This window comes from Amphiura filiformis, chromosome 14 (genome assembly GCF_039555335.1).
Source record: "Amphiura filiformis chromosome 14, Afil_fr2py, whole genome shotgun sequence".
NCBI lineage: Eukaryota > Metazoa > Echinodermata > Ophiuroidea > Amphilepidida > Amphiuridae > Amphiura > Amphiura filiformis.
In genome coordinates this window covers 30,806,112-30,833,887 of record NC_092641.1, presented here as the reverse complement: position 1 = coordinate 30,833,887, position 27,776 = coordinate 30,806,112, and the positions used below count along the sequence as shown (strand labels likewise).

The 27,776-nt window shown below is 37.3% G+C and overlaps 1 protein-coding gene across 1 annotated transcript in view; it reads right to left on the bottom strand.

The window, feature by feature from the left end:
- Window positions 1–264: 264 nt before the first annotated feature.
- LOC140169354 (sortilin-related receptor-like) overlaps window positions 265–27,776 on the bottom strand; it is a 124,102-nt gene continuing 96,590 nt past the window's right edge. The window contains 15 exon segments of the mRNA XM_072192610.1: window positions 265–1,477; window positions 2,936–3,163; window positions 4,987–5,239; window positions 6,104–6,204; window positions 6,478–6,544; window positions 6,547–6,660; window positions 8,871–8,980; window positions 10,851–11,034; window positions 12,842–13,038; window positions 16,606–16,690; window positions 18,822–18,931; window positions 20,169–20,244; window positions 23,140–23,244; window positions 23,942–24,045; window positions 26,224–26,414. Of these exon segments, the coding sequence (XP_072048711.1) occupies window positions 1,413–1,477; window positions 2,936–3,163; window positions 4,987–5,239; window positions 6,104–6,204; window positions 6,478–6,544; window positions 6,547–6,660; window positions 8,871–8,980; window positions 10,851–11,034; window positions 12,842–13,038; window positions 16,606–16,690; window positions 18,822–18,931; window positions 20,169–20,244; window positions 23,140–23,244; window positions 23,942–24,045; window positions 26,224–26,414 (1,990 nt within the window). The 3' untranslated portion in view covers window positions 265–1,412.

Below are 27,776 nucleotides of genomic sequence, written 5' to 3'. Positions count from 1 at the left end.
CATAGCTGAACCCCGTTCCCACACACACACACACAGCGGCCATGCGAAAGATGGATTTTTAATGTCACAAATAACAAAAGATCCGCCAAATTTGCAAAGGATCCGCCTCACAAGCTTCAGCGCATTCAACGCTACGATAATACACAATGTTAATTTGAGATAGATAGTGACATTCATAATTACAAAAAATAAATATTTGCAATTAAAAACTCGTGTTTTTGATCGATTCTGAATTTCAACAATGAAAATGCAGCGATAACGTCATGGGGTTAACGATTTTCCAACTGCTGATTGGTTGATTGCGTCACTGTCTGTGATCTGTGCATGCACGGTACGGTCCGTACGGAATGATTTTTCGTATGGGTAAAATACACTGTGCGATGTCCATGAAATTGCCATCAGGCATTTTGTTCAAACAAAAAATTTGTCAAATAGGAAGACAATAGTGTTGAAAAATATGAAGCTCAATTCAATCGCATGTAGACACAAATGCCCACAGGGACATACACCTCCAACACTGACTAAAATATGACCTTTGACCCTTACTAAAGGGTAACTTACCCTTACTAAAGGGTACCTCTCCATCTCATCACCTGTGTGGTATTTTAGCACACTTAAAAACCCTTTATAAAAATGCAAAAATCTAGTTGATTATTTTCTTTTAGAGAATCACCGATAGTGCCTTTAAACATATGGCTTGCCAACATGGCCAAAAACATTATTTTGCAATAAAAGATTCAACTCATACCAAAGAGTGCGTATGTGTGTATCTGAGTATACTTGTTGCAGTAATTACAAAACTATAAGCAGACCTGGATTGTTTCAGGGCCCTGGGCCTGGTTACAATTTAAAGCCCTTATAGCAATTACGGGCCCCTCTAGATATCGGGCACCTGGGTCAAGGCCCACTTAGCCTTACGGGAAATCCAGGTCTGTAAAAAAAGAAAACCTTTAAATCTTTTATTGCATAAATGTCTACAGTGTTGTTGTTGGTCTCACTAAACTTAAGCCCAAGAAGAAGATGGAAAAAAATGACAAAAAACAACAACCAAATAACAAAAACAATATCATGAATTACACTTATTCTGGCCTGCTGTTCTGATATAAATCTAACATTAGACAAAAATAAAATTGCAAAATACAAGAAAAAGTATATAAACTGAACTTTAGATATAAACCAAATCTTTTACTATAATACAAAAAAAAGGATTGTTTTGTTAAAAGACAACTGTTCACATCATATCTATATTGACATTCCAGATACAACCCATTCAATCTAAAAACTCAAAGATGACAATAAAATGGGTCTGTTTTTGGCAAACAAATTGTGACAGTTTTTCTTCAACCAAGATATGTTGACGCGACGTAACAGCTCAGCTGCACCGCAATATTATGTACAGCGCCCTCGCATTCTTAGGCGATGAACAAAGGCTCGTCATCCGAGAATCCTCGTATCATTGGGGAATCTTCATCTGTACCTGTAGGGAAAGAAAATACGATGTTACAGGGTGTCCCTGAAAGAACTGTTTTGTAGAAAACTAAATAACTATTGTGGTTGCAGAATAAATCAGCTGTTACATACTTTTTGAAATTTGACATTTGACCACACCCTTCTTGAAATAAACATCTGAAAAAAGTAACTAACCCCCCTTAAATAATGGCCATTATTCAAAAAGAGGCTATTGTATTACAAATCTGTAAAATGTGTTGGAAGCAGAATTTATTTCTGCGCATTTTGACACCTCATTTGATACGAGAGCCCAGAAAACAATAAAACACCGGTCAATTTAATGTAGTGAGGTTCAGATTTGAAAGTTGCACTTACATTCAAATTTTTACAATACAAAAACACTCAGATATCATTACACAGATTTCCTTCCATTACACTGAATACAAAATCAATACAATTTACTGCAACTTTCAAATCTTGGGTTACATTGATTTAAATGTACGCTGTGACGTCAATATTTAGTCAATTGTTACAAATGAGGTGTCAAAATGAGCAGAAATAAATTCTGCTTCCAACACATTTTACAGATTTGTAATACAATCACCGCTTTTGAATAATGGTCATTATTTAAGGGGTTAGTTACTTTTTTGAGATGTTTATAAGAATTTTTATGGAACTCTCTCATATTCAAACCTGTCCACAGATTTAAATATCAATTGACGATCTGTATTCGGACTGCTAATCACTGTTGTGGTATTGTTGATGTTTGGTGCACGTCCCTGTATGATCATTGAGTACCCCCTGGGATCGGAACAGTTGGAAAATCTCCTTTTGTATGTTAAAATTGTTCATGCCTTTTGAAATTAGGATAGGTTGGATCAGGAAAATTAATAATTTTTATTGCCAAACATCACTTTATATTGCTAGTAAAAATGATGGCCATACACTTTCTATATAACTTCATTTAAACACCAGATAATATGAAAAACGGTCCTCAAATAAAAACGTATGTTTCTTTTATGCCATCAAACGACCATCAAATAAAATGTTTCTTTTTTGCCCAAATCTTGGATATGATGTAGATTCAACACCTAGAATAGCAAGTGATGTCTTCGCTGCTCTTCAAAATTCAATTGTGACACGATCTGGTCCAGGGGGGTCAAAGGCGCAAATTTAAAACTGAGATAAAAGTAAAAATATGGAGTAAAAAAACAATAAAATACATAAGAAAATAGACATCAAAAAACTTCTTAACTTTAGAACCAAGTATGCTAGACCTTTGGTGTTTTCAGCAAATGATAGCCTATTTTATGTATAATGTAATAATTACAGTAACTCAATTTTCAAAAATGCCTCCTTTGGCCCCATGGACCAGATTGAGTCACAATTATAAAATGTCCAACCCAGACCAAGGTGAAAAGTGAAAGGACTTCCGACATGTCGCAAATGTTAGTGAAATCTAATGTTAGTAAACCTGACCCCTTACCTAAATCATCATCTCCGTCATCATCAACGGCGGTGAAAGTAGCCGTTCCAGACCGTGTGTCATAGTGACTGTTTGCGAAGGACATGAAGCTGTTCTGTAGTCGTCTGTGTCTCACCACAAAGTAGACCAGGACAAAGACGAGGATGAGGATTACAGCGCCCCCTACGACAACCGCCGCTACCCAGGGCATTTTCTTGCCTTTTTGATGGGACGGTGGCGGCTTTATACCTGTTGAAGGGAACGAAAATCATTGTCCATTATTAGAAAATTAATGAAACTTGTTCCGCAATATTTCAGGTTATCAGTTCTACAGTTTTCCTTTCTATCAATAAAACCATTTAAAAAATATAGTGACAAAAGATGTTGAAAAGACAATTGGATGTGAGATGATGCTAACATTAAGGTGGTACTACACCCCTTGATAAATTTGTGACTATTTTTGCATTTTTCTCAAAAAAATAAGAACACAATGGTAACAAAAGTTATGTATATTATAGGGGCAAGGAATCCAGTTACTACACTGGAATTCAGTGACGCAAGACAAGCGGTACGTTATTCATGATAAGAAAAGAGGTACCGCTAGAATGTACCTCATTTCTTAACATAATATAATGAACCACTTGTCTACGTCTTGAATCACTGAAATTTCAATGAAGTAATTGGATTCCTTGGCCCTATAATATACATAACTTTTGTTACCAATGTGTAGTTTTTTTTTGAGAAAAATGCAAAATTAGTCACAAAATTTATCAGGGGTGTAGTACAGTACCACCTTAAGAACCAGTACCCAAATGTCTGCAGGGTTTTAAAAACTTCCTCCTCTCTAACTACAGTGTTTTGCCTTGGTCTTGGCCAGTATCACACATTATTATGTTTTCAGGGTTATTAGGAGTTAAGAAAGGCCAAAAAAAAAAAGGTTTGTCTCAAAGCTTGCGCGCGCGTTTGTAAAATCCCACGATTTGACAAAAAACAAATGCAGAAATTTTTTTTATTTCAAAAAAATTTTTTTTATAGTTTTTTCCAGAAAAAATCGGCAAAAATCAGACTTTTTTCTCAAAATACCATGAAAAAAAGTCGGGAATAAAAAAAACCCTTTTTTTTTTTTGCCTAATAATGATAATATTGGATGGCTTATTTAGCATGATACCATAACATATCGGATTCGCTCATACAAATATCGAGCTCACCGTTGGCTCGTCCGATATATTTTACGACTCATCCGATATGTTATGGTATCATGCTCAGCCATCCAATATTATATCAAAGACAGTGCCTTAGCCAGCCACCCGTATTAAAGAAAGTGTAAAAAAAAAATTAAAATTGTTTATCAATTGCTTAAAAGTGAAGGATAAGTCATTTTCAAATTGTCATTTGGTATTTTTGTAATTTGGCAAAAAAAAAAAAAAAAACGAAGAAAACAGCAGTACTGACGAAGTTGAAGCCCCATTCAAATACATGTAGCTAATTTAGATACTGTCAGTATCTAAATTACATAGATACTGTCAGTATCTAAATTACAGATTCGTGTAAAATGTCTAGAATTTTGTCTTAAATACACAGCTTTCGGCTGAACCACTCGCAGGCTATATTATTAGCACATCTATGACAATGACAAAGGTACCAAAATCTGAATTTTGATGATTTTTACGATCGTCCGGATGAGCAAATCACTGAATGGGCCTGTAATTAGAATCACATGACATGTAATTGTTAGGGTCTGACAACCCATGCTATGAATCAAATTGACCATGGTGACCTTTGTAACACATAGGTACATTTGATAGACTTAGCACTAGAACAAAGCGCTCCAGAGTCCGTAGGGACCCCCGAACTTGCAGAAAATCTGAAAGTAGGGGGTCCGTAGTAGAGTTTGGCGAGTCGAAGTTGCACAAATGCAACTCCGGGGGACTGCAGGAACCCCTGAACTCGCAGAAAATTAAAAAAATAGGGGGTCCAAACTGTATTTTGATGAGACCGGGACCCCAAAATGCAGCCTAGTGCTACCCCTGGTGCAGGCAAATGACCAACGGTAACTTTCAACCCTTCCTCACCTGACATGCAATTGTGAAGGTCTGAAACTCCCTGTGCCGACTCTCCTTTTTCAAATTCACCATGGTAGCCTTTGTAGTAGCCAGTTGTCACAGTAAACATGTACACTCGATGGGCAGCAAGCGCCTCGATGTTCTCGCTCCATGACCAGAAATTGACAGACTGGTTGGCAACATTCGTCCACTCCGTTTGATTGGTGATTTCATTTTTTTCATAGTCCTTGACAGTTGCTACCGATCTGAATATTGCATAACCCTTGGGAATAAAGTATGAAGTTTGAATGTTAATTAGTAATTTGCTACACACAAATATTATGCAGATCCGGAACAAACTAAAAGAGAAATAATATGGTATTCCAGTTGACATCCATGTACCCCTAAGGAAGACGTGACCTTAATCTTCCACACAGGGAGTGTGAATTTCAAATGGGGTTACCTTAATGGGTAACTCTATTTGAAATCTACACCCCCTGAAAAAAAACCCATGAAAGTGAACTATATTGACATAAAATGACTGTTTCTTCTCAAAATAAAATCAAACTTGAACTTGAAGTGAGTATACAGCATACCTTTGCCTGTTTTACTGTTTAAAATTATCGGGACCAGAATGCAATTTGCCTGTCATTGGCTTGCTGATTGTGATATTTCATTCACATTTACGCTGAAAATAGTTTTTTTTTACATGCATACATATAGGGGACAATATTTGACAATGTATGTAAGTTCAGAGAAAATCGATATCCTAAACCAATAGGGTTACCCCTTTAATGATCTATCAGATAAAACAAAACATATTGTTAGAATGCCATTGGTTAATACATTGTATACAAAGATTACATGTCATCGCAAAAACAGTTAATTAATTGATATTTCATCAATTGTAAGGATCGACCTAGCATCGACGGTACTCGGGTACCCGATTGAATTTGCGGGCGGGAATCCGGGTACCCGAAATACGACAAAAATAATACAAATTTCTTATGAAGTTATAGGCCCTAAATGACTTGCTATTCAAGGTTGGATAGCGCGAACAGTTCACCTGGCAACGGATCAATTTTGATGTGACACTACAACGGCGAATATAGGAAGCCTAAGTCTTACAAAGCCTAAGCCTACTTACCAAATCCTTGGTAAAGTCAACTGTAACAGCTGTCCATTCCAGGTTAAACCCATTGCCTGCTAGACAGTTGATCTTAATATCTGCTGGTGGCGATGGCAACTCTGAGAAAACAATTATCAAATTAATATCATATAAATACCATATTCTAATTAATGTGCCCGTATCTTTTTTGAAGAAAAAGTGACCGAAATACAGAAATTTCCATGCCATAGCATACATAGGAAAGAAAGAAAAATCCAAAAGCCGGACCCTATCCAAAATTTTCATGTAATGGTAACCCAACAATATTTTGGCTAATCTGGGGCCCATCCACATCTGTATCATCCTGTTTAACAAACAAAGCTTTGGGGTCTTACTGTACGAAACACACTTACTTGTGGTAGCTTTTACATGTTTGCTCTCTCTCGCTCCAAGACCAGACAAACTAACCGAGATGTCATACGTGGCCCCGGTATCAGATCGGTTAGTATGTACGAGTATGTGGTGTTTATTGATGCATCCGTTATTGCCGATTGCATGTCACCTTGGTTGACATCGGTATAGTTGACTACGTAAGTCTAAAAGAAACACACACAAAGTTTTTTCAAGTGGTTGTATTAGCTATGGGATATTCCAGGTGGAATCCATGTATACCCCTTACAGAAGACCTGACCTGATCTCCCAAACAGGGGTACAGATTTCAAATGGAGTCACCCATTCAGGTAATGTAACCCCATTTGAAATTCACACTCCCTATGTGGAACTCAGTTCAGTTTTATTTCATCCATTCAATTATACATGTAAACATAATACATAATAGTAATTACTTTTGACAGAGTAGTGTGGAACGTTTTAAATTACGACAAAGTATGAGAAGCAGTGGATGAGGATGCCACTAAACGCACAGCGTGATGTTGTGGCACCCTATACATAATGTTTCAATTATACAATACTAAATAAAGCAAAACAAATTTAATACATTAGAAAAAACGAACAAAGACAAACAAGCCTTGTAAGTAGAGAAATTACCAAGATTTATCAAAGCTAAATTCGACAAAAGTATACAATACATAAATAAGAAACAATTTTGTAACCAGTAGGCATATCTAGTATATTAAATCATTTTAAACAATTTCCAAAATATTACATGAAATAGATTGCAAACGTAACAGTGTTGGATATACAACAATGAAAACAAAACATGCATGCATGAGCAAATCAGAAGCCTAAATCCAACATTTACATGAGAAATTGTGAAAAGACTATTTTTAGAACCTACAAAGTAAATGATAAATATAGCAATAATGATAATGATATACAATAATGACATTGGAGTTACAAACAAAAATAATTAGAAAATAATGGATTGGGGACAAACTCCAACCAAGATCTACCCGCAAGGCAGAGAGAACAACAATAGCACAATGTCTTCCATAAGGGGTGTGTGGATTTCATCTGCAATAGCCATTATGGTTACTTGCAAGCTGCATCACTCAAACATACATTCCATAGTCCATAGGAGGCAATTCTCGCTATTCACAATAAGAGCGCCAGCGGTTTGCGATGTAATCGTGATGTATCATGGGAAAAGGTCGACATCAAGTCTGCTTGTCTGAATATTACCATGCTATTACATAGGAACACGTGACAATATTTTTAGTTTGTCAATATAACGGTATTACACGCAAATCGATAGAGAAAAATTAATTGTGCACATTTCAAATCACATTATTAAGTATTATTGAGTATCGATTCGCGTGTAACACCTTTATTTTGACAAACTATAAAAATATTGTCACATGTTCCTATGTAATAGCATGGTAATATTCGTATTGCGCGGACTTGGATGTCGACCTTTTCCCATGATACATCACGATTACATCGCAAACCGCTGGCGCCTTATTGTGAATAGCGAGAATTGTCATTTACACAAACACATGAATAGACCGGACCTACTGTATTGTTTGAGAGTTGACTCCTATGGACTCAGATGTAACTTTCAAAACAGCCTCTTTTATACATAATGAACCATTGTAACTGATGAACGCAATGATGTGCGATGCTATAAATTGGTCCAGATGTGTAAAACAATAAAGACTACACACACTCTTTTACATTTCATAAAATCTTTTTTAAATTTATATAAAGAGTGTAATAAGGGAGAATTAAGGGGTGGGGTATGAACGTTTGGACAGTATTTATTGTGGGACATTAGAGCACATCAGACATATCGAATTGCATTCTGAATACGAAGAATGTCCAGAGATATCAAATAATTTTCATACTTTGAAATTCGCAATGTAATACACATTTTATGGCAAATGATTAAAAATTGATATTTTTGATATTTAACAGTACTCGAAGTAAATTTTATAAATCTAATATCATATTTTTAATGGATTTTTCCCCCAAAACACCAAAAACAATTAGGTCTTTTTGGGAAAAAAATCCATATCTTCAATCTCCCAGATCTTCCTCCCAGCTACATACACTTTAAGAATATGTCATTAGATTTATGAAATTTACTTCGAGGACTGTTATATATCAAAAATGTGAAAAATATCAAATTTTAATCATTTGTCATAAAATTTGTATTATATCGTGAATTTCAGAAAATGAAAATTATTTGATATCAGAAAGACATTCTTCGTATTCAGAATGCAATTCAATATGTCTGTGCTCTCATGTCCCACAAAAAATACTGTCGAAACGCTCAAAACACTCATTCCAGATCCCTTAAGAAGATTGATATTTGATCGAGACAAAGACAAGTTCCTGTTGACCTTACCAAAGGTGAATCTGGTGGTGCATCCGTGGGTGTATTCCACTGCAGGTGTACTTCTGTTAATTTAATTCTCATAGTCTTCAACATCCTTGGTGGCTGTATTCCTGATCCATCTAAGAATTTCCATGCAAAGGGAGAAAGAATGTTTGTTTTACAATTATAGGAATAATAACAAAGACACTCATAGGGATTAGGACTGATACCCTTCGGTAGCCAAAAAAACAACCTTTCTAGTCTTAAGGGGGTACTACATCCCTGACCAATTTTGTGCCTATTTTTGCATTTTTCTCAAATATTATAGCACATTGGGGACAAGTAAGATATGTATATTATAGGGGCAAGGACTACAACTACTGTACTAAAAATTCAGCAACTCAAAGCAAGTAGTTATCGATTTATTGATTAAATATTGGTTTTCCCTCATTTTTGACTGTAACTCCACAACTGTTGTCTGTGCTGAAATAAAATATCCAGTGCAGTAGTTGTAGTCCTTGCCCCTATAATATACATATCTTACTTGTCCCCAATGCGCTATAATTTTTGAGAAATATGCAAAAATAGGCACAAAATTGTGCAGGGGTGTAGTACCCCCTTAAATGAAATGGGATCGTCAAAAAAAAGTTTTGTGTTCCTCAAACCTAAATTTTTATACGCTTTATAGACCCGAAGGTGCAAAACTATTCATAGGATACACAGTGATAGACTGCCTGCACCCGTTTAAAAAATGTTAAAAAATATGAAACCACTGATAACTTGCAGATTATCTACATCACTCTACGATAATCCACATATATATCAGTATGCCCTTATTACGAAAAAAATAATTGAAAAGACTATCAGTTGCACCCAATCTATGCGATACATGTACTAAGTCATACCCCTGGAATAGTGCATGATGGGAAGAAGGGAAAAAGGTCAACATACTTGATGTTTGGAACAAGACAGACAAGAATTTTAAGTGGAATAGCCCAACAGATGGCAGACTATCACCAGATCATAATAAAGTCACGACTACCAATAACTAATTGGGCACGACTACAAATAGTTGACCTATTTGTGCAACCAAAGATTCTGCTAAAAAAACACCCCTTTTTCACACATTTTCAAAATCTTCATTTGCACAGTAAAAACTTTTCCCCCCCATTTTCAAATTCAGAGCAGGTGGTACATGTATGTACGTGGGTGACAATCAAACAAGGGGCTATTCATTTGAATTGAAATCTGCCATACCACGGTGGAAGTTTTCAGGAAACTATTTCACAGAGGGAGTATGTTTTGCCAATGGACTTGGCTAGGGTTAATTATTTTGAAACCCGTAATCCCCCTATATCAGGCGCGTATCCAGGGGAGGGGCGAAGGGGGCGCGCGCCCCCCGGGTAAAAAAATGGGGAAAGAGGAGAGAGAAGGGGAAAGAGAGGAGAGAGGGAGAAAGAGAGAGAGAGAGAGAGAGAGAGAGAGAGTGGAGGAAAGAAGAGGAGAAAGGGACGATCAACATACCAAAAAAATGTTAAGGGGGATTACCATTAGACCTTCATTTTGAAAATTTCCCAACTTCTGATCTCAGGGGGGGGGGGGGAAATTTTACACAATAATAGTGCCAAATGGTCCACCAAATGCCTTCAATAAGGTCTTCATTTTGTAAAAGTTTCTCACTTCTCAGGGGGGCACATCCCCCCTCAGACACCCCCCTGCGTCGCGCAAGCGGCCCGGGATGTCCGCTTTGCGGCCATGTTATATTTCACAAAGATCTAATTTGCGCCCCCCGGTCTACGAATTCCTGGATACGCACCTGTATATGACCTATATTTTCTACAACTGGTGCATATTTTGAGTGGAAGTTACCCAGTTGTCTATTCTACACTCCCTCTGTGGAAGACTTTAGCAAAATATTTCACAGGAGGGAGTGCGGATTTGAAATAGAATACCCAAATTGTTTTGTGAACCTAATCTTACAAAGACAGTCATGTACAAAATATATCTCACCAAATTTTGTTTTTGCTTGAGCGATATTTGAAAACGGTGCGTCTGTGCAGTGTTCTGTAGACACATGCACCCTGAACAGGTAGGTCAACCCAGAAACCAGACCTGTCACTTCAAACGTCAATTTGGTCGTGGTATCAGCAGAATCCCACCTTCTTCTGTCACGGCTGTACTCGACCGCATACAACTGAAAGGCAAGAAATACACCGACATGAGAACTACCTGCCTACTGGCCAAAAAAGAAGTTTTCATTATCAATTGGACCAATCAGTAAGTGTTTGAATAATTTCACCACACAAAAAATTAGGGCTAATTATTTGCAAAGCTCCATTCTGATTGGTGATTAAAGTGAAGATATCATGTAATTGACCAATCAGAGGCAATGTTAGATCGGCAGGTAGTGCTCAGGGGGGTTAAGCTAAATTCACACTCCATTGCTGAGTGATTGTGATGCGTTGCATTTATATACTAATAACAGCGATTGCATAATGGTAAATTTCCTTAAAGCGGCACATTGGAATGCCAGATGTGAAAAGTTGTGGTCTAAAACATCCTATTTGGGGTATATAATGCACAATTCTTCTTAGCAAATTGAATTTGAGAAAGTGCCAAGTGTCAGCACAAAACTGTCATTGATTGAGGTATGTAACATCTAATTCTGGATTTGTTAAGAAGAATTTTGCATTATATATTTCATTGACAATCCTGATGAACTTATTTGCGGATCCTATTTGGGGTTTCTTAAGGGCCATGACATAATTAAGATGGACAGCTTTACATAGTTTGAGCTGGTCAACACTGACCCCTGGACTGACCAAGCCCAGAGGCTGCCTCATTCATGCCCTGGAAAATGTGTCCCCAAAGAAGCCATATTTTGTATACAGGTCTGGTATAAAGCAACACAATACAATGATAACCTAGTTCCCATTTCATGTTCATAGAAGAAACAGTTATTTTTTTTCAAGTATGCAAGCGCTATACCACACACAACACTGTGTCCTTGCAAAGGTCAAGTAATGTTGCCTACTAGTCCTGACCATGAGCTATGGACCAAATCACACTTCTGCCTCAGGGTGGTGGTCTGGCTTGGATCTGGGTGCTAAGTGATATGTCTACTGTTGGTCTGTTGCTAGCACTATGAGCACTTTCTTACCCAGGGAGAGGTGACATTCCAATGTGCCGCTTTAACATTTTATGAAGTACATTTTTTGGCCATTGCTGTTGTTTTGAGTTCATTCACCAACAGAAGTTGGTAATTGAGAAAAGTAAATTAATATCCAAAATAATGAACCTGTTGGTTGATTGGTCAGCGCAGTTCATGTGATCAAACTTCATTGCTTGCGAGTTGAAATGAAATTTAGATTTTTTCAACTCGCAAAAGCAACGTTGATTGATATTGATCAGATTGACTCCCTGAAAACTGGCATACGGAATGTTCATACAACATCAAATTGACCGACCTCAGTCGGTACTGATGGATACTGGCAATATCTTTGCTGTAATAAAATAACGATATTTGTTGTTCTACCTCGTTTGTTTAGCTCAAAATAATAAGGGGACATATGTGACAGTGAAATCTACCGTAAGGCTATTCCAGTTGAAATCCAAACTCCCCTTATGGTAGACATGAGGGTGTGTAAATATCAAATGGAGATACCAATTTCGGAAACCCCGTTTGAAATTCACACTCCCTGTGTGGGCGGTTAAGGTTGTGTCTTCCACAGGGGTGTATGGATTTCAGCTGGAATAGCCCATTTCATGGGAAGAAATACAAATCTATTTTTTTTATAGCAATGCTACAATATTGAGCAATTCCAGTTGAAATCCATACACCCCCTATTGGAAGCCATTACCTTAATAAAAAAACAGGGAGTGTGCATTTCAAATGGGGTTACCTGAATAGGTGACTCTCTGTTTGAAATCTACCCATGCCTTCCATAGGGGTGTATGGATCTCAACTGGAACAGCCAGATATTGCTTTTAACTGTACATACCGCTTTTGGCATATCTACTGGATTCCAGCCTAGGGTCACAGATTTTGTGGTCCGGTCTGTTACATGCAGACTGGATGGCGCTCCTATTGTCACACCTGTAGTGTCTTGCTGCAACTGCACGCTCTCTGGGCTTTCACCATGCCTGTTCACTGCCGTAACTTTGAAGTAATACGAACGTCCCGGGCACAGATTCCGCACTGTTGAATCAATAATCAGGGACAAATTAATAGTAAGGGACTCAAAGTTAACAACCCTGGCAACACCACCTTATCACAGGTCGAGGACCAATTGCTGCCATAGGGCTTTCACCATGCCTGTTCACTGCCGTAACTTTGAAATAATACGAACGTCCCGGGCACAGATTCCGCACTGTTGAATCAATAAAGTAACAAATCAATAATAAGGGACTCCAAAGTTAACAACCTCTGGCAACACCACCATGTCACAGGTCGAGGACCAATTGCTGCCATAGGGCTTTCACCATGCCTGTTCACTGCCGTAACTTTGAAATAATATGAACGTCCCGGGCACAGATTCCGCACTGTTGAATCAATAAAGTAACAAATCAATAATAAGGGACTCAAAGTTAACAACCTCTGGCAACACCATCTTGTCACAGGTCAAGGACCAATTGCTGCCATTGTGCTTTCACCATGCCTGTTCACTGCCGTAACTTTGGAATAATACAAACGTCCCGGGCACAGATTCCGCACTGTTGAATCAATAAAGTAACAAATCAATAATAAGGGACTCAAAGTTAACAACCTCTGGCAACACCACCATGTCACAGGTCAAGGACCAATTGCTGCCATTGTGCTTTCACCATGCCTGTTCACTGCCGTAACTTTGGAATAATACAAACGTCCCGGGCACAGATTCCGCACTGTTGAATCAATAAAGCAACAAATCAATAATAAGGGACTCCAAAGTTAACAACCTCTGGCAACACCACCTCGTCACAGGTTGAGGACCAATTGCTGCCAGATCAACAGCAGGCCTGAAGATGCACCTTGGATAAGGTGCGATACTGTAGCCTCTCAAAATAACATGAATCCAGTTGATTCATTTTATGATTCCAATTTAATATCCATTATTTTAACACTTTTACTGATGAGGACACACACACACTATTTGGTTGTTAAGGATAATGCTACACTCTAAATTTCTATTCTATAAGCCGAATCGGCATTGGAAGTTTGCAATGCATTGTGGGAGTTTTTGCAGTTTTGGGACATTTTGCCCTCTCTGACCTACAGGGAAAAATCAGAAAAATTGGTTTTTGTGCGTATAAAAAATATAATCTAAAATGTTTCACAAGAATAAAAACAAACCCAAAAAACATTATTACTGAATAAATAAAATATTTAAGTATTTTTAATGATATTCATTTTGACAATAATAAATAAATTAATTACTGCAATTACCCCGGTATGTCAGAGGTCAAAGTGTCCCAAAACTGCTTTCAAAAACAGGAAGTTACAATGGTGATTAGGCTTATTGCCAAAAAAGAGAGGCTTGCCAATCCTCCTCCAACAACATCCATGTCCACAGGTGCTCAACAGACTGAGAGCTGGTACTGGCCGATGTAAAGTGACTCTCAATAAGTGGGGTTACAAAAGGGGAAGGATTTAATAAAATTCCCTTTAAAAGGGAAAGCCAGCCTCAATGTAGAAGAGGTCTTGTAATTAGTTTTGGTCAATGTGAAAGGCATATTTAGGATCACGGCTTACTACATCCATGTTACATGACAGTCCACCAAACCATCAACGGTGAGAAGATGTACACTGAAACTGCAGAAAACATTAACTCCTAATCTCCTGTCAACTCTTTAATTCATTATTGTTCATTATTATTAATTCATTATTGTTCTCTAAATTGTTCTGTTCTGGTTTTATTTGTCTTTTCAGCTTTTTACCCACGATATTTCAATTTCCAATTTTTTAATACCATAACTCAATTTCTTCGCTTAGGAATGTCCGATTTTATTGGGGAAAACGGCGTTGTGGAGCAAAATAGCTCTTTATGTGAAAGGCTCCAAATTTATAAGCTGTCCAAAAGATGTCTGTTTTTGACATGATACGCCACATTTCTTAAAGACCCATTCAGTGATCCCAACGAAAAAAAAAAAAAAAAATAAAATTGTTTATAAATTGCTTAAAGAGAAGGATAGGCCTAAGTCGTTCAAATTGTCATTTGGTATTTTTGAAATGCCAAATTTGGCAAAAAATGAAGAAAACAGCAGTACTGAGGAAGTTCAAGCCCCGCCATTCAAATACTTGTAGCTAATTTTAGATACTGTCAGTATCTAAAAATACAGATTCGTGTAAAATGTCTTATTTTGTCTTAAATAGGCCTACACGGCTTTTGGCTGAACCATTCGCAGACTTAGCACATCTATGTAATAACAAAGGTACGGTACCAAAATTTTGATGATTTTTACGATCGTCCGGATGAGCAAATCACTGAATGGGCCTTTAATATTAATAATAGATAAGCTGCCTTTAAAAATATTATTGACAAGTGTTGAGAGTAGGAATTACCTTGAAAAATGTCTCAAACACATGCCAGTTATATTCCGGTCTGAAACGATCAGACAATCTTTTAAACATTAATAACATCATAAACCCAAATCGTGACAAAATCACCCCGGGTAGATTTTTGGCTATTTCTCCATTTACCATCCTGCCCAAAAGTGTCTGCTTTCGATATACCACGTCACAAATACTACACTGCACTGACTGCAGGTTTTAGTTAAAAGGGCATTTCGTGATCCACAGCATCATCCCCTAACTTTTCTCAAAAAAGTTGAGATTTTTATATCACTGGAAACCTCTGGCTACATAATGTTTATGTACAAAATATTTCTTGCAGATTAATTAGTTTAGCAAAGTAATCGTGAAATTTGAATTTCGCTCTGGTATACCAGAACTAAATTGCAACACATTGTCTACACATAACCATATTTATCTATAAGTGCATGTCAACTGGGCACATTGTTCAATACTATAGCCTACATGCATAAATTATGCCCATATTATAGCTAGGCCCTAAAAACTTTATTTTGCATCGGATTTTTCCCGTTGAAAAGGCAAAACTGATGTTTATGATAGCAACTATTTCATCAATAGCATTTTGAGTCATTTTTATCCATAAAACGACACAGGATAGGATAGATAATTACTTTGACATCAATATGGTCCATATGATGAAGATTTTGATTCTTAGATCTGTTATCAACATGATATCACGCTGTTCAGTGGTCAAGGACCCCAGGTCAAAGACACTGAAATGACATACTTTTCTTCTGCTGACCATATGATGCGGTATATTAACTATTATTGTTACATTTTAGGCCTATACCTAAAACTTTTAAAGTCATATTAATTCAAACATAACTTTGGTAATACTCACTGCTTTTCATTCGTTGAAACGGCAAAACATACTTACTTTTCCTAACAAATCAATTAAAATATTTAAAAAACATTTAACCACAAAAAGTAAAAAAAAAAATCATTCCAATACCACTAAAATATAATCTCTTGAGTAAACTGACCCCAAACCTGAAACAGGTACCAGCCCCGAATGGGCTGGCGAAAAGCATGGAGCACCTACTGAGATATTTTCATTTTTTTATTTTGTAGACAAGATTTAAGAGTATAATCATGGGCAATTTCAATATGGTGACACGTACGATAACAGAGCTGTGATGATGGAGATAGAACTTTTTTAATGACCCTCGTATTTTTGTCTTAATATGGCCTTACCAGTGAATCCAGGTTTGTCATCTTTGGTGCGATTGGTTCTGGCATCTGTTGCATAAGGTGTAGTGGCGGTGTAAATTTTGTAATGCTATAATAGAATAACAACAGAAATAAATAGAAATTAAATGATGTGGTTCTCGTCACAAGGCGTTGTCTGTTGCACTGCCTTCAACTTGCCAACAAAATAATTGCACGCAAAATCATTGGGCTACCCTGCCATGCCATAGAGAGCTAGGCTGTGTTAAGCTTAAAATATGAAAATATTTATTTTGTGACTGTGATTAAGAGATAGTTATATAGAGCTGTATGGTGAGTAAGAGAGAGAAGACCACAGGGAAGGGGCCCCTGAGGTACATATAGTGACCCCTTCCAAGAAATCCTCCTGATAAATTTTGAATTATGCAAATGAGCTACTAGTCCAGTCAAAGTGGGCTTTGACTCACCACTAATTGCAACAGAATTTTTTTCACTGCTATGAATGTCAGAGATGTCCCCTGAACAGCATACAAGTATACTAAAATATACTTGGTGGAAAGGTAGTTTTTATGGAAAAGGTCATACAGGGTCAAATTTCAAAATCTCTCCAATCATTTTAAAAACTATACCAAATTATTCCTCTAGTCATAAGGATTCAGAAAAAATATAGTTTGCCATATCTGTGATGTACGGTTCTTGAGTTATAAACGAAAAGGTCAAAGGTCAAATATTGGGTTCAACAGAGGTCAAAAACTAAAATGGTCTGATTTTAACCAAAAATGGTCTCAAATTGTTTGTCTTGCAAACATAATTCATTTAGAGAATATTTGCACTGTTTAGTTTGTTTAATTACATGCGTAACATCGAAAACTAGGTGGGGGTCAATAGAGTTCAATGGTCAATAACCTCTTTTACCCTGCTACCTCGGTCACGAAACATCCAAGATATGGCAAACTATTCTTATTTTGGAGTGTTTTTAAAGGACGAACACATTGAGACCATTTTTAAGTCGATCGGAGCATTTTATCAAATTTAACCCACGTGTAGCCCAAAATTTGACCTTTGACCTTTTTGCTTATAACTTGAGAATGGTACATCACAGATATGACAAACTATACTTTTCTGAATCCTTAAGACTAGAGGAATGCTTTGGTATAGTTTTTAAAAAGATTAAAGCAATTTTGAAATTTGACCCCTGTATGACCTTTTCCCGCCAAAAACTACCTTTCCACCAAGTATATTTTAGTATATTTTTGGTATGATGTTCAGGGGACATCTCTAAAATGTATAAAAGTGAAAAAAATTATGTTGCAATTAGTGGTGGGTGACACCACAAATTGGTTTAGATTGACTGGACTATACCTGCGAATATTATATGTTATGATCATCATCTAATGGACGATAATGCCTCCATAATACCTCTGATGAGCCATACAAATTGAGTGATATATCTACCCATGATAATAATTAGAAGAAAAATACAGCAAAAATTGTTTGAATCAAAATTCAGTTTTACCAAATTAAATATACAGCTCTGAATTTGATTTGTTCGGTTTTGACAACCCTGGATAACACAAGAAAGCCTCTATTGAAGCTTATTTCCATTGGGGTCCATTTGAACACCAGGACGGGTTGGAGTTAACACCCTACTCTTTTCGAAACTGACTGCAAGATATGTGTACAGGTATGGCTCTTTGCACACGGGACAGACAGCTTAACGTCCCCATCCTAAGGACGGAGTACTTTCATGATTCATTTACCCAATTCTAAATGAACCATGGGGAGAGCGGAAATCTGAATTTAATCTACAAAGGTTGCCAATTAATTAATGTCAGAAATAAGGAGAATGCCAAATTTGGGTGTTAAAATGGACAAAACTGTTTCCAAAAATAGGGAGCCTCCCTCTAAAATAATGAGGGTTGGCATCTCTGTGTTGTATGCAAGACATGTGTATGCCAAAATGACACAAACAAATGCCCTCTTGGGCCACTCAAACTACCCTGATTTTGGCTGTTTTTCTAAAATTTCCCTTCTTGAAAAAATATTTAAATTTTCCCCGATTTCCGTGAGTGGTTAAGAACCCTGAAAGTGTCACAAATTTGGACCAGTGCAGTGCAACATTAAAATTTTATAATTTGCTGTGAAAACTGATGCAGGCCAATAGATTTTAAGCCCATATTTTTGGCTTATTTAAAACACTGCTGATCATCTTTGACTCGAATTATTAGGTGTGGAGTACTTACTTCAACTTCAACACCAGATGGTAGACGAGTAGGAGCATCCCAGGACAGATGCATATCATTCGCGCCAACATCGGACGCTACCACATTCGTTGGAGGGCTCTTTATTCTACCTGTAAGTCGGGAGGTAAAAAACATGTTGCACAGTTTGTTTGTTATTAATGGTCTATTAGGCTATTCCAATTGATATACATCAACCCCTATGGAAGACACGATCTTTCAATAATCTTCCACACAGGGAGTGTGAATTTCGAATTGAACTCCATTAATTTGAAATCTGCACCCCCTGTGTGGGAGATTAAGGTCATGTCTTCCATAGGGGTGTATTGATTTTAACTGGAATAGCCCATTTTAGTGCTTCAACTTTAGCAGACCTTTGTTGAAACCGGATTAATCCTCAGCTAAGTTTTGGAGTTTTTGAAATTTTGGAATTCCAAAGTCGGAGTTTCCCAAAAGTAAGAAATTGAGACAGCAGTCCCAGATAGGTAGTCCAAGATATTATGAGACATTTTTTTTTTCATTTTCAGCCTGTGACCTTTGATCTGTTCACGTGAGTCCAGATTCATCATTTTCAGCCTATTTACAAGTTGACCTCAAATGACCTTTGACCTCAGTATGTGACATTGGATACCTACAATACATGAAGACACCCATAATGCAGCTATGACCCCAGTCTGATATAAAATTGGATCGGTTGAGCCCATATTTATTGGTCAAGCTATGAGTTTTAAAATATTGACGAGACGTAAATATTTTACAACTCATAGCGAGAACAATAAATATTGGGCGTAAAGCATCCAATTTTATCATTATTATGTTTTGGATCCAATATTTTCACACACTTGGATCCATCAAAACATAATAATGGTTGAAATCGGATTTAAACACTTCATATGAGACCAAATTTTAACCAAAAGCTTTACAATACACACCCGCCTACTCATTGACGGACACCGACTGCAGGCCGGCCGGACACACGACTTGTGATGCCATAACAACCTAACTAAAAATGAGATATCATCCTTTAAAGTTCACTGTTTTGTGGTAAAGTGATCAAAGTTAACATCCAAAAGTGGAAAAAAAATGCAAGTTGCAGATGAAATTTCAGTCCGACACTTTCAGATAACATTTTTAACATTATTAGCATTACAAATTTGCAAAAAAACATCAAATTACATAAAAAACACCACTGGCTGTTTTTTTGGCTGTTTCTCCATTCACAGTTGTGCCCCAAAGTGCTTCTTTTTGACATACTAAGGCACATATGCAAGTCCTCTGTAAATGGACTGACATCCCCTCCCAAGTAAGGAGCACTCACATGGTTCATTCACCCAATGGAAGCATACTTACCTTCATCAGTGGAACCCGTAGTCAATGTCTTCTCTGATGTGTATGTCCCACAACCTGATGATGAACATGCTGCGATCTATACAAGAAAAAAAATGACAAAAACAGCAACTTGATTAGAGCTATGTGAAGGATAGCACTAAGAGGGGACGGACTTGCCAAGTAAGTCGGTTGGTCAGCATTGTATCTTTTTTTTTATGCAAGAAGCTCAATGTGTTGTGATCAAGCTAATAAATGATCCTTTGTCACTAATATTGATTTTGAATTATATTATAGCCAATAACTTTTTTGTATTTTATTATTCTGAACAACACTAAAATGACCATATCTGGAACCAAGGTTCTACAAATGGTACATGAAATGAAATTGAAAAGCAAATTTTGATTTTGCTTGATCTTATCACAAATATATCACCCTAAACATCATCAAAAGTTATGTCCGCAACTTAGAAAACAAGAGAAGCAATTGTGATATGATCACGCTAAATGAGTTATTTGTCGTTAATGTTGATTTTGAGATATGCAGCTGATAATATACAATGTACTACCTTATCATTCAGTAGACATGAATAACGACATTTCATTGGTTAATATATAGCTAAATAATATAATTTTGTATTGTTTAGCGTTCATAAATTACCGTACAATATATAGCCGCATTATTCAGCTCTTTATCAGTACCGGCAATTAGCGGGCCTGCATACCTGTGTTGTATTGTAAACTGTGCTGATCGCGTATGCGGTAGAGATGACAATTACGTGCTACCTCGCGTTGCGTGCTAAGTGTGTGTCTGGAAAAGAAAGCGGTTGTATCACACTCAAAGTGATACGACCTCAAAACCAGTGATATTTTTCGTATTGCAAACAGGGGATAATTAATAGTATTTCCGCGAATAGTCGCCTCCAGGAGGGAGGGGCGTTGCAATTTCCAAAAGGGGGGCGTTTATTAGGTGTCACTTTAAGAACGAGAATTCCCGCTAAAATCACTTGGTAGGCTTAAACTCATGCTGAAATGACGAACTATGAACTTAGGAACAATGACTTCCAGTTATCTATGCCCGTGCAACGGGGCATAGATATTGTATTTGTTGTGTTTAGTCTTCGGCTTCTCCTTCTCCTCCTTCTTCTCCTCCTTCTCAAGATCAGTCATTTGCTCTCCTCTAGCTCAAGAACCAAAGTAGCCTCGGGCCCATACTTAGTACAATGATGGCCCATGACCCCTAGAAACATCCTAGGGTACCCTCGACCCCAGAGGTCAAAGGTCATGGGCTACAGGGAGCAATATGTGTAAAATTTCAAACAGCTCTAGCTCAAGAATTACAGCACCCACAGGATTCATACTTGGTACAATGATGACCCATGACCCTTAGATACTCCTGTGATAGCCTCGACTCCAGAGGTCAAAGGTCATGAGCTACAGGGAGCAATATGTGTAAAATTTAGCTAATTAGCATAAAAATACTCAAATCTTGTCCAAAGTGTATTGTGATTGGTACCAAAATGTGGCAAATTTCATGAGCAACAACCCGTAGGCGATTTATTTTTTCATTGGACGCTTCAGTTTTGAGTTATATGCAAATTAGCTAATTAGCATAAAAATGCTCAACTATTGTCCGAAGTGTATCGTCATTGGTACCAAAATGTGGCAAATTTCATGGGCAACAACCCATAGGCGATTAATTTTTTCATTGGACGCTTCTGTTTTGAGTTATATGCAAATTAGCTAATTAGCATAAAAAATGCTCAAATATTGTCCGAAGTGTATCGTCATTGGTACCAAAATGTGGCAAGTTTCATGGGCAACAACATGTAGGCGATTTATTTTTTGATTGGACGCTTCTGTTTTAAGTTATATGCAAATTAGCTACTTCGCATAAAAATTGTCAAACTCTTGTCCAAAGTGTATCGACATTGGGTGAGGGTGATACGCTGCGTTAAGGGGATATCTTGGTGGATCGGCGGTGTCTTGGTATTTTCAGGGTAGGTTTAGGTGGTGAAGGGTGCTAGGGTTGACTAATGAGTGTCATGGTGGGTTAAGGTTTGTTAGGGCGGAAAACACGGGCATAGATATTCGTGTTTGGTCAAACACAGCTGTGGTTTCTAGTTCACTTCTGGGATTACGATCAGACTTTCGCCAACTACCGATGCCATTACCGATCGTGGGTGCAGCTTGGTAAGCTTTACTACACAAGATAGCATGGAAATATCAGCATTTTTGAAACATCTTGGTTGAAAAAAAATGGTGGATGGGGGCAGTTTAATTGAAGGGGGGGTCACTAATCGAGGACATACAGTATTCAGCTTCCTTGCATTTTATTGTTCTGAGTAACACTAAAACTACCATATCTCTGGAATCGTAAGTTCAATGGAGATGGCGATTACAGTGAAATACAGCTCTGAAAACGGCACTTTTTGGCCAAACAACTCACTTTACGTAAGTTATACCAGGACCATGACACTTGTATGCAATACCTGTATAAAATGTGAAGTCACTTCACGGCAGTTTAATTGACATATCGGCAGTTTGAGTGACAGGTGCCAGGGAGTCTGGTACTGTAGTAATGTTTTAGCCTAAAATTTACATATGTGTGCATGACAACAACATGCATACTACTTCAATAGTGAAACAGACTTATTCCGTAATTTTGATTGACAGTTGCTGGGGAGTTTGGTACCCTAAATTTTTCCAAGATGGCGGACATCGACTGCCAAATATTCAGACCCTTTCCAGCAACTTGGTTTTTTACAATATGATAGTAATGGTAAGAAACGACCAAATGTTTACCGTTTTTCGTCATTTAATTGTTTTTAAACGATGACATGAACATGCATCACCTCTTTCACAGGTCTATCTCTTACACAGCACATGCCACCACATGCATGATCGCGCATTGAGTGTGTGACTGACTTCATTTGCATAAACGTGTGGCTTATCCTATAATATATTATTACTTGAGAATCCTTGGTTATACTTACCCTGATATGATATGTAGCGTTACGCCTCAAACCTCGCAGGTCATACTCTGTTGCACGTCCACTTGCAGTTACAGTCTCCACATCTTCATCATAATAATATTGTATCTGACATGAGAAAAAGCAAGACACTACTGGTCATCTAACAGCATTTCTGATTGGTTGATAACTTGAAATGCTCATTTCAATTGCCAATTATGACTAGGCTTTAAACTATTTATGGTGAAACTTGCATTTGCAAGGGGGCTGGCATTTTTTCGGAAGGGGGTCCCAAATATACTGGGGGTTATACATTTTTGGAAAGAAAACTAGTTTGAAGTTGATCGATTATTGCATTGAAGTTGCAGTGTGGATTAATGAAAATGTAGGTAAAATATGCAAATCACCTCATTAATTTTCATAAATTCGCAAGCACAAACTATACAGCAAATTCGGCCACCAAATCAAGTATGATATAATATTGATGGCTGAGCATGATACCATAACATATCGGCGAGTTCGATATTTGTATGAAGAATCCGATATGTTATGGTATCATGCGAAATAAGCCATCCAATATTATCATTATTAGGTTTTCTTAACTCCTAATAACCCTGAAAACATAATAATGAAGTTGATCGGTTATTGATGTAGCTGCACAGTGGATTAATGAATTTTGCTTCCGCCCGGACAGCCAAACAAAGAAACCAGGCAACCATTTGGATGATAACATAAGCCCCACACATGTGTGGGGACCAAAAAATATGATGGGGGTGGAGCAAAAGTTACATATTACTCTATTGGACATCTTGTAGGAGTTACTTACATCATATTCAGTGATGGTAATATTATCATTTCGTCTCCAAAATACTTTAATGGTAGTTAGGTCATCACCTGGGGCCAGTCTTAATCCTGCAGGTGCTCCTGGTACTATGATATCAAAATAATAACAACAATGTTAGAAGGTTAATACCAGGGTTGTAGCTTACGCTGGGCGGTGACGGGCAGACCCGCCCGGCACTCTTAATTTCTACCCGGCACTCAAGTTAATTTTGAGCCCAAATACCCGGCACTCGAGTCTCAAATATTTCAAAATCAATGAACAATCAGTAAAAAATTAGCAATTCTTATCAAAATTTTCAAGTTTTTTACCATTTCATATCAATTTCACCCGACACTAAAGTTTTCCTAGCTATAACCCTGGTTAATACTCTGCGTGATAGCCATAGGCTTCAACATAATAAGTGCAAGTTTTGAGATATTTTCTCAAAATATCAAGAGCTATTTTCATTAAGAGATTCTGAACCAATACTAGGTGTGTTTGTACTCATTTTAATGCATTTTTCATACTGATTCCAAATATGGTCATAAAATGTACAATTCTGAAATTTGTTTAATTATAAATTTTTTTTAAAACTTGTCTTCTGCTGTCGACACCCGCGTGGAGAGTTAACAACAACACCATTGGCCTACAGTAGAAGAAATGGCAGTATATGGGTTAAGTTATGTACTAATGTAATTTTAAGTAGCAACCAGGGATGAGTTGATTTAGAATCTGCAAAGTGCCAAGTCATTGCACCCCTGAGCTAATTGAGTTATTAATGTCAAAGGTCACAGATGGGATTGAACTAGTATCTGACCGATCAGGTCCTCATCTAAGTGGCCGATCAATTTCCACTTTGATCGGCCGATCCAATCACCGATTACCAATTCCCCAATTGTAAACAATGGCTGAATGGACCGTGAGTAAATTTCACCTGTATGTTGAAAGGGTACTTGTGTTCAAATAATATGTTGAAAGGGTACTTGTGTTCAAAAATCGGCCCAATTCGGAAGCTACTGATCTGATCGGTCAGACACTAGATTGAACTTTTGAAATATCACACATGTTCTTCCTCTCGTCCATGGGTTCAATTATATTTGCTCATGGAAAACAAAGGACAAAATTTGTTTCAAATTCATTTCAAAGCAGGGATTTCTTTAACGTGCAAATAGCGCATATATATGCGTTCACACACTTTGCGTACCCTTTCAAATAAAAGTCCAAATTCTAAGGAGTACAAAATCTTAAAAACATACATGTTAAAATATAACATGATATAAAAAGACCAGATATTTTGATCTGAATGGATCTACACTGCTTTATTGTAAGTATCATTTAAATGGTAAAAAAAGACTAACTGCTAAAGGGGGTAAGTCAGTAGTTTACACACAAAAAATGTTCACAACAATTTTTGATGAAGCAGGAACCATAATGCCTCTGGGTAGATACATAAATACACAATCAGTAGAAATAAACTGGCCTCAAAAAGAAACTTTTTTCACAAGGTCATATCTTAAAATCCTGTCCATAAAAAAATGAACCCAAATTGCACACAGGATTACTTCAATTCTCTACTCTAAACACTGGTCAGTAACGAAACAGTTGTCCAACTGACACAACAGCAAAATGCACAGACATGATACAGCTTCCTGGATCACATTCACAGCCCAATAATTGGCACCCAACACAAAAAATCTGTAAGTGGATTAGTGTGGAACAAGACCTGGTTCTTGAAAAGCAGAAGCAGCACTGTTCCACACTATTCCACTTACTCTTTGGAAATAATCACTTGTGTAAGGATCTTGTACGCATTCTCACAGATTTACTTTGCCAAATATTTGCCTGTGAATGTGGACCAGGATGCTGTTCCGTGTCAGTGCATTTTGCTATTGTGTCAGTGTGACAACTGCTTGGTTACTGACACATTTTTAGAGTAGAGTATTGAAGTAATCCTGTGTGTAATTTTGTTCATTTTTATTGACAGGATTTTAAAATATGACCTTGTGAAAAATTATAAGTTTCTTTTTGAGGCCAGTTTAGATGAACTATTCCAAATTCTGATGACATCCTATAAACGAAAGTCCATAAGTCCTTTTGTTAGGAGGCCGATTCCCTCCCTCTAATGTAAAAGGTTGAATAAAACCTGAAAGATAAACTTTGGCCAATATTTCCACTATTTTTTTTACAAACATAATCAGACTTTTCGACCCCTACCATGAAAGGACTTCGTTTATAAGACATCATCGAACTTTAGGTTTGTTCCCTAAGTTGCCATTATAACTTACTTCTGCTAGGAATAATAAGCCTTTGTGATCTTGCTTTGTCGTATTCAACATGGCTAACTTGAACAGAAATGGTGAACTCATATGTAGTTTCAGCCTTCAAAGAGTACTCATACCATATGTGTTGACGTTGCGATGATGGTACATTGTGTGTGATATCCCATGGAAACACCTCATTGCCAGGTCCCACTTCCCTGCAGAGAAGAATTAGGACAAGTTGAGATTCAGAGTTATACCAAGACTTCTTGTCTGTATTATACAAGACAACAGAGCATACCTGGGTGTGTATTGCACTGCGCGCTTGCGTGTGTCATTTGCGTTGCGTGTATCATGTAGTTCTTATTTTATGGGCAGTGATGAGCTCACTGAAGTTGATGAATTCAACCTGTTTAGAGTTACTTTCAGTAAGGACCTTTCCTATGACTCTCATATTAGTAATGTCGCTAATAAGATTTCTAAACTCTCTGGTTTCATAGTTAGATGTACCAGAAATATGACTTCTGATGCTTTACTCAATCTTTACAAATCTCTTATTTTGCCTCACATGTGTCTGGTGAACTCTTGTCTAGCTGTAGTGCGATATTTTGCGTCCCTGTGTGAAGGGCTCGTTGGATTCGCTGGTTTCGTGCACGGGAGTGACTGGTTGCACTTGATAAAAATAGCCATTTAAACAGTGGACATAAACAACATGCAAACATGATTTTACAGGTGATCTGTTTAAGAATGAGAATAAAAGTGTTGTTTTGAGACCAAGCCGTGTCTCTATTGCCTAGAGATAGCATTATTTTTGCATGGAACAATGTGACAAACTTCCAATAACACTATCTCCCATGTTATATCTAGCAATACAGACACAGCTGGGTGTCATAACAATACTTCATTCCCTAATGCAATGAAAGGTTAATTTCACTGAGATTTTCCCCCCATCTTAGAAGGTCGTTACATGCAAAATTCATTTTTCTTTTCTGTATATCATAATCATTATTTGTACTAATTTTGTGACTATGAATTTCATGTCTTTTACAAAAGTATTCATTAAATATAGTTGGCAAGTCATTATTAACCCAAACACGTCACGCCACCTAGAGACCACTAAATACAACAAGGAAAACCACTGCGCATACATGAATCCCATGTGATGCCAAGACACAATCACCCTAAGTACCATATGCTCACGCAGTCACTGGCCGGGGCAGCGAAAACCCTGTGGCTACCAGTCGTTGATCGTGTGCTTGGCATTTGAGAGGTCCAAGTTTCGAATCCCGGGGGTGCCAAGTGACTTCTTTGTTCATCTTCTCTCCTTTTTTGTTTCTTCTTAAACTTCCGATAGCAAAAACTATGTTAGGGTTAATATAATTCATGCAACATGCCAAATGATTTTTCCTCACTCTTAACTTTCTTTCAGTCTCCAAAAACAACATTTGTTCAAAATTGTTAAACACATAATCTCTGAATGTCCCTCTAAATACCAATTCATAACCTCATTAATATACTCGAAGCCTGTAATCCAATCAAAAGAAATTGATTGCCTGACCGCGCACTAATTGCGAGGTCAT